Genomic DNA, 13,325 nt, shown 5'->3' with positions numbered 1-13,325 from the left:
TACATATTATGTCAAGGTGCTGTTGTCAAAGCTTTGCTGTTTATTTTTTTATCCCCACCAGAGGACAAGATATATATAAAAAAAACGATATATATATATATATATATAAAATCTATTCATTGACATGTTTCTGGGTTAATATTATTCATTTTGTATGTTGTGAAGTTGTTTGCAATATTAAACTGAAATATTTGAAGAAATAAAAATGACTATAGGCAACTGAAAAACAAAATCAATGTCGATAAAGTTTCAACAGTGCATTTCCAGGCAGGATAAATTTTACAATAGAGGCAGGTGGGGAGAAGAGGCACACATACACACATATGCACGCACACGAATGCGACCGAATTCAAATCACGAATGACCAAGATGCTCAACAAAATGATGTATTTTCAGTAGCGGAGGAGTCAATGCATTGGGTAATATACAGCGACAGCATTGGTGACAGTGTTAAGGGTGGAAACAATGCATATTTTGCAGCTCTTAGTGTTATTTTGAGGAGGGAAACCTTCGCCCCGCCAGCTCACACTGACACACACTTACTGCATGTCCTTTGATACTTTGGTGTTTACACTCAGATTTTCACTAATTTACTTAGATGTTACTCAGGCTGCACATGTAATGTTTCACAATTACAAGAGCTTAACATCACAAGTGCAGACTAGTACAAGTAGGCTGAGTGCTGCATTCACCCACACACATATATTTGTGCACGTCAAAAATATACACACCCCACATTTTCTCATTGATGCATAGTAATCCCATCTTTAGATCAACAAAAGAACAATCATCAGAGATTTTATGCAGCTGCACATTTACTGCAATCAGAGGGAAAAGCCCAGTTTGGTATCTGGGTTAAAAGAGGACTGCAGCTTTGTATCAACATTCCCTCCAGCAGATTATTGCTCATGTTGAGCATTACATAGTAAGAAAGTGTGACTTTGCCAAATCTAGATGCCATAGTTTAAGGTCGTAGTGGGATGACAAAAAATGTGTTCAACTTGTCATCTTAATATCAGGGAACACATAATATGACGCATATCAAGAAAAAAAAGACACTTTTCACAATTTGTGTCACATGTGATCCCAACCACCTCATTTTACTTCCTCGTCATCAACCTGAAGGTAAGTGTGACCTCTGAAGAGAACTGCATCTGGCATTTTGAGATTTGGAGAACAAACTGACGAAAAGAGATTTTCATGAAGATGTTCAACTCTCTTCTCTATTTGTCTTGGATCCTCCAGAAGAGGCTGATGAAGATGCTGTGAGTTGATTTTTTTATACAGACACTTAGAACCAATAGAGAGTCTCTAGGCTACTTTTGAGAAAGATGACAAGCATGCAGCAATGTCACTCAAATGATCTTTTGTCATGAATTTCTCATTAAAACATACTGAGGTCATGGATGTACAAACCAAGTAAGAATTAAGTAAGTTATTCTATTATTTCATGGAAAGACAAGCAGTTCTGGCTTGCTTTCAAAGAAAGTCCACCTTAAGATAGAATTGGAATAATTTAATAAAATTCAATGTGTCTGAGCACTAACACATTCTTAGCATACAATATGCTGAGTCAAACCCTTTGCAATGTATTTTTTAAAAAGCTGCTCCATCTATCTTGAATAGCTGATATTTTGTTTAATAAAGCTTAATTAATTGAAAACTGTCATCAACCAATCACACAGTTCTTAAGGTAATGGACAAAGTGACTCTGAAATGACCAGTTTGTCTTTGAGTCTGTGTAAAGCGCATTTTGTCTTTTGTGATCATAAATCATGCATGTAAATAGCTCTTACTGCATGATGCAATATTTCTTTGACTCAGAACTGTGGCTGAAGCCGAAAAACAACAAAAAACCCAAATAAAAATAATAAAGGCCACTGTATAAAAAATGGATAATAAAGGCTGCTGCTCAATGAGGGTCCTATATTCAAGTGTGTTGTGACTCTGGCCACACCCCCACCCGTGACGTCACAGCAGGTGTATTTCATCAGCTGTCAAAGGCAAACACATCACCAACCAGGGTGTGGTCAGAGGTGAATCATGCTTGAAAGTTGCAGCCTGCAGGGAGCAGTGCAGCAGCAGTTTTCTGCAGACTTGTGTGCTGGAGTCTCAGGATGTGAAGACAACCAGAAGAGGGCAGCAGAGAGGACATTCCTCCCAGGTGTCAACAAAGAGCCAAAGAAGCTTCTGGCTGGTCTCCTGTCAACAAGACCTGGGACATTATGGAACAATCCCTGGAGCTGTGAGCATCCATGTAGAGCTGCAGCACAGTGATTGAATGAATTATGCACAAACACACAGATGATTGCTGATTGTGTGATTGTTAGATAGTGATATTAGGCTGAGATCACAGTGGGCACCTTTATCTCACCCTTTTTCCTGGATGCTGGTGAACATGACTTCAGTGGGCTGAACCAAGGCATCAATGGACAACCCCTCTCCATATTCATTGTCAACATCAAACAGAGGTTACAGAGCCCAGTATACATAACGTTAGACTTGAGTCATTGTAGATCCAACATTTAGAGCGGGATTTAACTCCAGATATGAAATATGCACTATGGAGCTCAAAGGGCAAGACAGCAGGGTCTTCAACAATAGAAATAACCTCCATCGTCCACTACACTAAGATATGAATGGTATTGTATTATATGTCTATATTTTTAAGCTACTGTATTAAAGATATTAGAATCAGAGACACTTTATTGATGGCCAGGGGAACATTTGATTCATTACAGTCACTCTGGCATAAAGCATTACAGAATTACAGAGAGTAAAAACAAGAAGTATGGAGAGAAAAAATGAGTATGAAAGTAAGTATGAAATAAAATAAAAAGAAATATTAATGGAAGAATATAAAATTAAAAATATGTGCATTAATATAATACTATTACTGCTACTACTACTACTAATAATAATAATAATAATAACAGTAATAAATAAAATAGTAAAATAAGTTTGTGCCTTATGCTATATCACAATGTAGGAATATATAAAACATGTGCATTATGCTTCAGTTACACACCAGTTTGTAAAAAAAAAATAACCTTCTTTTTTGTAAATTAAATAATGATATACGTATGTACATATACTATTACATGCCCACTTAATTGCGATTTGATTGTTAAGAAAACTTTCTCCACGGTTAGTGTGATTCACATTAGTTAGATAAGACGTATTCAGTGTCGGCTCGGGAGAATCTGCAGACTACTGGAAACAACGCTATGATTTCGGTAGATTTTCCATTTTACGGTGGTTACCTGAACGCACCATGACACTGGCAGCTAGCCTAGCCGGCTAACTTGGCTAATCTGATTTATCGTCTCGGTTAAGCGCACGTAACGTTAGCCAGGATTACCATATTTAGTTTTCCATATCTAGCGTTTAACGCACTATCTACCTGTCATTAAATAACCGATCATTTCGAGGATGGCATCGCTTGGGGAGCCCGTGCGGTTGGAAAGAGGTAAAGTTAATTGGCTAGCTAGTGTTAGCTTAGAGATATTTGTTGTGATCCATGGAGACATTAGCTTAGCTAGCGTTAGCCAAACTGAGCCGGTGATTGTTTTTGACAGTAAACTTTATTTTATTGTCGGCCAACGTTTAGTTAACAATGTCTTGGGGATTGCCAATGTTTATGGCTTTGACTTATTGTGTATATTCAGGCGCCGAGCGAAAGTAATGATAGTATTACCGGTTATATTGTTTTATCCAGCGCACCGGCTAACTAGCTAATGTAACAACAGACAGTTATCAGTTAACTCAGCGTTAGCGTCTTTATAAACTTATGTTGACATTAAATAGTTGAGGCAACCATATTGCGCCACCTTGATTATTATTAGCAGCGCAGATGAGCTGGAGAAGATATTTACATTGACGTTGCAGACTTTTTTCAGTCATCAATTTAAAAAAATACTGACATTAGCGCCTGCTCTGTCTGCTAATAGACTGTTTTTTTTTCCTAACAAACCCCCAAACATGTAATGTTAAATTTCACTTAGGCTAAAGAAAAACACAAGTTATGTACATATATGTGAAATAATATCTTTGCTATTAGGTACACTGAAATGCTAAATGAAGCTAATGATTGAATTATAATCAGATACAATATCATTTAACACTTATTAAGAATGTAATTACTCTCCTTCATTTTCAATATTTTAAGTGGAAACAATGAATTAAATGCAAGACAAGCTGATAATGTTTTTCTTCTCCCCTCTGTGGTGCCAATCACTCATCTTAAAAACATGAAGTTAATGATATGCTGCCATTTAAATGTATTTAATGAAGCAGCAGTACATAATTTAGCACTACAGCTCTAGAACGTGTTAAGTTATTCATAGTTGTTATATATAGTCATGATGCATAAACAATGCCATAAGCCAAGACAGGCTTTATACATTGACATTCATTTTTGTTAATTGGCAGTAATTATTAGTAAATCATTAGATGTTTATTAAATGTTAACACCAATCAGTTGCTAAGTTTATTCATTCTTTACTGCTTTTTAGTATTACATTGGTACAGGTTGAGTACTGACATCGGAAACATCAAACAGTCATCGCTTGTGTAATTGTGGTCATTTGCAGATATAAATGAAAAACTTCATGGTGGTGTGTCTCTGTGTGTGTGTGTGTGTGTGTGTGTGTGTGTGTGTGTGTGTGTGTATTCTTGTTGACAGATATTAACCGTGCTGTTGAATTGCTTGATAAGCTCCAGCGGACAGGGGAAGTGCCTCCCCAGAAGCTGCAGGCGCTGCAGAGGGTCCTACAGAGTGAATTCTGTAACGCTGTCAGAGAAGTGAGACACTAGTACATATTATTCCCAAAATGTAACTGCAAGGTGGAATTAGTTCACTTTTCTACTCTGATATTAACCATAAGTGTTTAAAACAGTTTGGTTTGATTTCCTTACGTCTAGTCTAACTTTTAGAAATGTGGACAGCTGTTTCTGGGATGTGTCAAAATATTGTCTAACAATCTCTCTTCAGGTTTATGAACATGTGTATGAAACAGTGGACATCAACAGCAGTCCTGAAGTCAGGGCTAATGCCACAGCTAAGGTAGAACCAAGTCAGATACTAGCTAATAATACACAAACATAAATGCTTAACATTGCATGCTGATCACAGTATTTTTGTAAAGGTTTAACAGCACCACTTTGTTTATTTGTAGGCGACTGTGGCAGCTTTTGCAGCAAGTGAGGGACACTCACATCCACGTGTTGTGGAACTGCCCAAGACAGAAGAAGGCCTGGGTTTCAACATAATGGGCGGAAAGGAGCAAAACTCACCGATATACATCTCACGGATCATCCCAGGGGGCATCGCTGACCGGCACGGAGGCCTGAAGAGAGGCGACCAGCTTCTCTCTGTTAATGGGGTGGTATGTTCAATCCACATAATCATGCCTTGCTCCAGGATATTTAATTTGAAAGGGCTCATTCTAAGCAAACAAAAACACAAATATTCAAACTTTCAGGTCATTCTACCCTCATGAAAACATAATGATGAATATTATATTCCATTTCTGCTATTAGGAACCCCAAGTCCTACACACAACTCCTTTAAGAGGGCACTTTGCCTTTTTTCACCATGAATCCTGTCAATCAAATGTGTCAACAACATTTGAAATGAGACATTGGTAAATGTGATTGTCTCTCCTAAACTCACCTCTGCCTCCGCAGCAGAGCTGAGTTGAACTACAGTAAGGAACTTTTCATGTTTAGCATACTCATCTCCAAGGAGGTCTCCTAAAATCAGCCAGCGGAATAATATTTTCATCACTGGGGACACCCAGTAGCTCAGTTGGTAGAGCGGGTGCCCCATGTACAGAGGCTGTGTCCTCGCCACAGTGGCCGTGGGTTCGATTCCAGCCTTGGCCCTTTGCTGCATGTCATCCCCTCTCTCTGTCACCCTTTCAAGTCAAAAAATATATCTAAAAATATATATATATCTGTTAATAGCAGAAGCTGATCAACAACCGTTAAGACCCTTGCACACTCAGCTAGCACAAAGCAGCTATCAGAAGAACTACATCCTAAAGGTGCCCTGTGGCGTTTTTTTACTTGTGCTATGGAGCAGTGTTGTTAAGAGTTGGCCCTGAGGACATTTGAGGACATTCAAACATACCCTTGTGCATGTAAGTTACACAGCCCTGCCAAAGTATTAATGGTATTCCACTGATTAACAAATGCTGGCTGTGAGAGTCATAGCCAATAAATGTATTAATGCATCAACTAAGACAAGGGAGAAGAAGGCTGCTAGTAAGCAAATATGGATGTAAGCAAAGTAGGTTGTAAATTCTTCCAAAAATTGGCTGTTAAATCGTTTTATGAGGGAGGAAAATGCATTTAACATGTTTAATAGTCTTCGAGGATACAGACCATGTGTTTTTCTTGAGAAACGGTAAATGTATGGGTTTTTTTTCATTTAGGGGGAAAAAGATAGTTTGAAGGATCAGCCAACGACAATCAGCCAGTTGATTTTGTTTATTGCTCAGTTTATTCTCTCATTAAAATTTCCAAATTACAAATGTTTTTGAACCAGGCTGGCAGACCTTATGTTGGACTCCAATATCTATAAAGTTCTGGGGTTATAGTTTCTTCCATAGGTAACCGCATACCTTCTTGATGTTGTCTTTAACAACATGCCCACACTATATTGCTTTTTGAATTATGAACCTATAAAAACTGCAGACTTTATTACAGTTGTTCTGCTTCTGTGTGATAAAATGTTAGTGAGTTTCTGTGTTGTTGTTTTTTTCCAGAGTGTGGAAGGAGAGCACCATGAGAAAGCTGTGGAGCTCCTGAAAGCAGCTCAGGGCACGGTGAAGCTGGTGGTGAGGTACACTCCCAAAGTCCTAGAGGAAATGGAGTCACGCTTTGAGAAAATGAGGTCGGCGAAGCGCCGGCAACAGAACAACTACCCCCAGTAGGATTTTTCTGTGTTGATGCCCAGCTCCCATATCTCTCCTCCTCTAGCCTTCTGGCCATGTGTTCTGGTCTCTTTGTCCCTGCCCCAAAAAAAGCATAACAAACACACCCAAGTTTAGTTCCTACTCACACATATTGTAAAGTGTGCTTTGACCCTTCTCCGTAGCATTTTTAATATTGTCACACTGGACACTACAGCTCTAGACAAACACTATCATGATCATGATTGTCAGTGTAGGTGGTCACTCACACTTGTGCATTATTTTTGACTTGACAATTTGAATGCAACTCTGCTTTTGAGACCAACTACACAATTCCGTTGACTGGAAAGGTAGTGTTTTTAATTATTTTTATCACCACCACTACCAAGTGCCTCAGGGCAAACACATTTCTCTTATGTCCTGTGTTCACCATTATATTTTTTTCTTTTTAACGGTTTAAAGTCAAGTACTGGTAACTAAATGCTTGTGGCAGGACTTACTACATGCTTTGCATCTGTTATTCTCAGAGACTATTTAATTTGATGTAAATACATTGTAGACTGATGTAAAACCCTTTAACTGTGCAAACTTAAAAAAAAAAAAAAAGATGCAGTTTTATTGGTGTTGCCACTCTGCAGGCATGTCCGCAGTAAGGAAGCTTCGGAGGAGTTGATCAGTTTTAATTTGTTAAAAAAGAAAAAAAAAAAGTAGTGATATGTGGGATGATAAGGGAAACCACTGAAAGGACACTTCAAAACAAAAGAGATGGATTATGATATAATTTTTCTCTGGGCTTACCTTTAAAGTTCTATAACGTAATACCACGCTATAAAAAGCCCAGCAAGTACTGTAAGTGATGTAATGGGGTCTCAGCAACTTTTGAACTAAATTCCTGCACCACAGAGACTCACATTTCTACTTTCATCAAAGTTATACACCTTCATGAGCAAAGACTTCGCTGCCAGCATGACATGAGATGAACCTGATTAATTTGTCTCGACATAAAAAAAAATGCCGGGTACTTAATGAGAAGTCAGTTACTAAACACTGATCTTTGCAAAGAACTGTTTGTTTGCATCATTCGGTGAAAGTAAAAATGAAGAATAATAGGACATTTGTAAAATCAAACACTGATCATATCAAACTTTAGTTCACAATAATGGGTAACGTTAAATCTCGTCATTGTTTTGATTGAAATGGCAGATGAGTTGATTACATGGCTACTTCACGTTCAGACTTAATATTGTTTTAAGGAGATTATGCTGTAAATCTGGTGCATTGGCACATTTTATTTTTCTGCCGATGTTTAACAGTAAAGTCAAACGATGTCGTGTAGAACAAAAGTGTGTCCAAAATTAAACATTCACTTCATTTAAACTTTTTTAGCTTGGTAGTCATCGGGCCGAGACATCTGCAGCATCTTTACCGCCTGGAAAACATGAGGTCGGGCGTTTGGTGCTATCTTTTAACAACTTTTTGCCAACAGAGGCAAGGTGCACCAGATGTTGCAAAGCGACCATAACCAGCTGTAGACTACTTACTTGGTTTTTTTTTTCCGGCTGTATTTGGCCTAAAATATTATCTGTGGGGCAGATTTAAAGCTCTTGGGAGAGTTGCCCTCAAATGATCAACTTCTCCATGTTTACTGTAGGATGATATTTACGGAATAAAAGACGGATATCTGCCGGCTCGGACTGGTTGTCACAGGACATGCGGTGTACACCCCGAAAAATAGGTGCTTGGGAACGCTTGACGGCATTGCTCTCACTTCTGAGCGTGCCTTCCATCTGTCTAAATTGACAATAATGGATTTTAGGGCACAAAAAAAAAGAAAACTTCTTAAAAATCAAAAAAGTGACATGTGAGCTGAGTTAAGGTGTAAAGAACAATGTCTTCAAATTTTAAATAACATTTTACTTTTTTGATGCTTGCATGCTGTTCAAATACAAAAGCACACTCATGCATTTAGTCATTTAGTGATAACTTTTTCCCAACTTATGTGTCACTACAGATTTATTAACATACCTTTTTGTAATTTTGTCTTTCATAGCCAACACTTTAGTGGCACCCATGTACACTCTATGTAACATACAAACTGCACAATATGTCAAAACACGGATGGTAATGACTAATACTGCCAAAAAGTCAAGTTTGTTCTGATACGCAATTTAAAGCAGATGACCCTGAATATACTTTATATGTAGGTTTTCCTCTCACATTTACAACACTTACACACTTAACGTAGTTTTATAGTTTTAAGTTTTTGCTGAATGCATGTTTAGCTGTCATATGGATATTCCCTCTTATGATTTGGAACATTAATGATTAAAAATCCTTTCCTGATTGTGAAGCCCAAATCCTACCCTTAGACCTACACGCAGCACATCAGTCAGACAAGTCTGCATCATGAAAATAGTTCATTATTCCATTATTTAAACAAAGAACAGCAGCAAAATATCTCCAGAACTAATTAAATTTCAGAGATGACATGTTTTGTTTGTAGATGCAGTATCATGTATATAGCATTATGTAACCATGCAGGCTTTGGCTGACTAAGCCACACTATTGTCCGGTCTCGGGATCAACGCTTCACATCACTGAGACAGAAAGGTCGTAACAATGAAGATAGGTGTGATTTATCTAACTGATGGTGGATAAAGTAACAGAAACACGCAGCTGTGTATGAAAGCAGGAAACCTTTGCCTTCGGTGCAGCTTCAGTCTCTCTTTGAATGGTGTCCTCGGCTGTTTGTCCTCTGACGTGAACCATTCTTCTTTCTTAATGCAGTGTAGTGTTGAATGGATATCTAGCTGAGTCATAACTGAAATGACATAATGCCTAATTAAATAGACATACAGTTTTTGTGACCAAGGCATCTGAAATTAGGTCCCTGTTTGCCTCTGTAGCTGCTTTTGTGATAAGTTTTTGTTATTTTATCCACCATCTCTTAACATACAACACGAGCAGCTGCCCGTGACATCAGCAGCTCATACAAGACTACTGAACCATAGGTACTTGTTGGCATAAAAAAAAATTATTTCTCCAAGATATGCTTTTGGGCACTAAAATAACTATTATCATTGTAAAGTTAGGGCGAAATTTGATTTTTCCTCCAGACAACTTTGCAGAAGTAAAGTTTGGAGCAAACAGATCCCTTTTGTCTTCTTACTTTTGTTTCTACGTATGTTCATTATTACTGTCTATCTGTTTCTTAAATGTCAAGTTTACCTGCTGGATGATCTTCACTTAGGTCAGCAGACGGTCTCTGTATCAAACTGTGTGTTATCTTAATAATGCTTTAAATATAGCAAGAAAAATGATGGTATATGAAGAGCACATAGCCCAGTTGTTTGGTAGGGGGTGTGCTCCCTGTAATCCATTACTCCTCATGAAAAATGCTGAATTTTGGGACAAAGTTTAAAATAAAACAAACACACAGTACTGCAAAAACTGAATGCAAAATCAATTATCTATGCAAGGTCATTTGAAAACTTTGGAAATATCCTGAAATGGTGCAAAAATAGTTGTCATTTTACTGCAGAATGTTATTGGAAATTACTGCTTCAAGACTGTGGGGGCACATTGGAGTTACACAGTCTTATAATAATGTTTATATTGTAACATTCTCATATTGATCACAATCAAGCAGTTGCAGTGAGAATTTCCAGGTGATTTTAGCCTTGCTATCTAACTAATGATTGTCAGGATGCATGTAGAAGAATATGCTTCTGTGAACGTGTGGTTAGCAATAGACCATTTCATAGGCTGCTTTGAACACACCGTTGTTTTGAGGCAGAAAATTTAGCAAAAGAGTCGGAGGTGTATTTAAGAAAAGTCTTAATATAATGTATAGTTTGTCTCTTAATTGTGTTTTATCCAACACTAGCTAGCTACATCCACTGCTTACACACATGAATAGTAAATCAGGAGAAAATGAAATGAGACTTGGTATTGATATTGCACAGTCACTCTTTCCACTGAATGTCACTGACCATTGTCTTAGTTGCAAAATTTTGTGAAGTACCCTTCAACTTTCTACCCGTTTTCCTTGTCTAAATATTGGAATGGTCAATAGAGTATTTTTTATAATAGTTTTCTTTTGATATTTTTCTCAATTTTTATAAGTGATTTTCCTAAAAACAAATACCAGGAATGATTGGTACTTCCACTTTGACTGTGTACCAGGGCCATATCAGCAAAGCCTCTCTGGAAAGCAGAGCTGGTGCGGGACCGTGATATCTCGACTGTATGAGCTTACAGACTCTAAGAGACGAACTGTCCCACATCGGCACTTCTTTTCTGAGATCTGAACTGATTTTTCTTTTCTTTCTAGTACCAAGACCAAACTTGCAACATTTGTGAAAACTTTGATAATGTTTTGAAATGTTTTAGCCGGTGCTTGTTTAGGATTATTACCTGTAGACTGTGTTGTGTTATTTTGTGTTTCTTACCTAATTTACTGTGTTACATTGATGTGGAATGTAAAATGTTGTGATGTAGAACAAAATAATAGTTGGACTAAAGGCTAAATAAACAATGCTTAAATTTATGACTTTTGAAGGTCTTCTTTATTTAACATCTTTTACACCGCTGGCTCCCAACTTGGGGTCCAGATACCCACTATAGGTCGCTAAAGCTTCACAGGGGTTCGCAAGGCCCTGCACTGCCTATTTCTCGCCAGAAATGTTTTCAGAAACATTTAAGTGCTCTTTCTAGCTGTTATTGCAACAATGTGTGAACAAGAAGTGCGCACCATACTGCTCCCTGCACAGTGAAAACGGAGGCTGAATAAAACTGATAAAAGATTAAGCAACACTGATCAAATATGAACATACATCTGTTACTACCTTGTGTTTTTCTCACCTCAAATGACTTAAGAAACACGTTTGAGCTCACCATTTTAACTAGTAATACAAGATTGTTTCTTGCTGGCTGCACACAGTTGTTTCGCACGAATGAGTTGGCATTTTGTCACCCACCAGCAGGAACGTTCATTGGTCTGATGCAGCGCTGTGCATTCTGGTAGTTGAAGGTTTTCTGCCTCATATTTTGGATTCTTACTTGTCATAAATCTCTCTCTCAAAATAAATCCTGCTAACCTCAATTTTGGCAGCCTTGCTTTTTTATAGCATCATGGCCGGAAAACTACAGATGTGATGTACAGAAGATACTCATGTTATCAGTTACACCTGTGAAAATATATTTCCTTCATGTCATTTGCATCGCCACTTTGTGAACTACCAATATAGCCCTGTAATAAATGCTACCTAAATTAATTAATTATCATTATTTTTTTAATTAAACAGATAAGCTTTTTGAGATAATACTGTTACTATCTGACAAGTAAAATTGGGTTGTATCCCTTATTGTCTCCCTTAAATCTCTGCTGAAGGTGTCCTTACATCATTTCCACTCTGGACATGGTTATATTTTAAAGGTGGAGTTACCCAGATGCATCCATACATACTGTAGAGGAGCTCAGCGGTCAGATCAGCGGCTGGTTGCCTGGATCCAAGCGGTGCATGTGACAGCAATTCATTAGAGCTGGTTGTTAACACTACAGCTTGAGACCAGAGCACAGCTGCTGGTTTCTCATGGTGTGGACCAAGTCCATCGCAGAGAGTCATGTGAGGATGGTTCACTTTGTCTTTTCTGGCAACCAAAGTCAATCACAGCTGAGAGCGAGCCCAGCAGCAGCAGCAGGGGCTGAGGACGAAGCAGGAGGCCAGATGGGATCAGGAGCCAAATCAGCAGTGGGAGCAGACAAGGAGGAGAGAAACTGATTCATGTTAATGTATGGCACAGTATAACACACATGCACTTACACACAGAGCTTGTTTAGAGGGAAAAGCTGACAGCACTGAAAGGTGAATGGAGAAATAAGATCATTAAACACCAATTTGACCACAAAGTAGACAGTTAATTAAAACAGATAAATGATTAGAAATTATCTGATGTGAAGATTTAAAGAAACCTGCCTGAGAAAATGTCCTCTCCAAACAGACATTGTTGCAGCAAAGTTTATAAAGACCCAAATAACAGAGACACGATCTAGTAGAGATACAGCACATATAGAAGACAAAACTGATATGCTGACCAAGTAGCTTGATTGTTACTTTGTTTTACTCATTGTCTTTATTATGGTGACCCTTAGGGCCACCAAAACACCACAATATTTTGCAAAAGACGGTAACATTTTAGAAAAACAAAACAGAATTTCAAAAAACATGGCATATCACAAAAGCATAATGGAAGTAAGTGATTTCCCATCTTTATATACAGAGTATGGGTTATACCCACTTAGGTTTATGACTGCACAACAAAGTGTTAGCATGCTTCGTGAAATTAATTTAACAATATTATATAAATAAATATATCATAATATATAATACAATGATATAATATATC

The 13,325-nt window shown here is 37.8% G+C and overlaps 1 protein-coding gene across 1 annotated transcript; it reads left to right on the top strand.

Annotated features, from left to right (window-relative positions):
- The first annotated feature begins 3,268 nt into the window (after positions 1–3,268).
- lin7c (lin-7 homolog C (C. elegans)) lies at positions 3,269–11,466 on the top strand. The gene is made up of 5 exons (XM_042493696.2): positions 3,269–3,469; positions 4,685–4,803; positions 4,994–5,065; positions 5,178–5,387; positions 6,771–11,466. Exons 1-5 carry the CDS (start codon positions 3,433–3,435, stop codon positions 6,936–6,938), a joined length of 606 nt encoding a protein of 201 aa, XP_042349630.1. The 5' UTR covers positions 3,269–3,432; the 3' UTR covers positions 6,939–11,466.
- The last annotated feature ends 1,859 nt before the right edge of the window (positions 11,467–13,325 follow it).

Source organism: Plectropomus leopardus, chromosome 1 (assembly GCF_026936395.1).
Source record: "Plectropomus leopardus strain MGB_pleo_1.0 chromosome 1, ASM2693639v1, whole genome shotgun sequence".
NCBI classification, from domain to species: domain Eukaryota; kingdom Metazoa; phylum Chordata; class Actinopteri; order Perciformes; family Serranidae; genus Plectropomus; species Plectropomus leopardus.
Note: the sequence above shows the minus strand (reverse complement) of the source record. Positions and strands in the feature narration are given on the sequence as shown.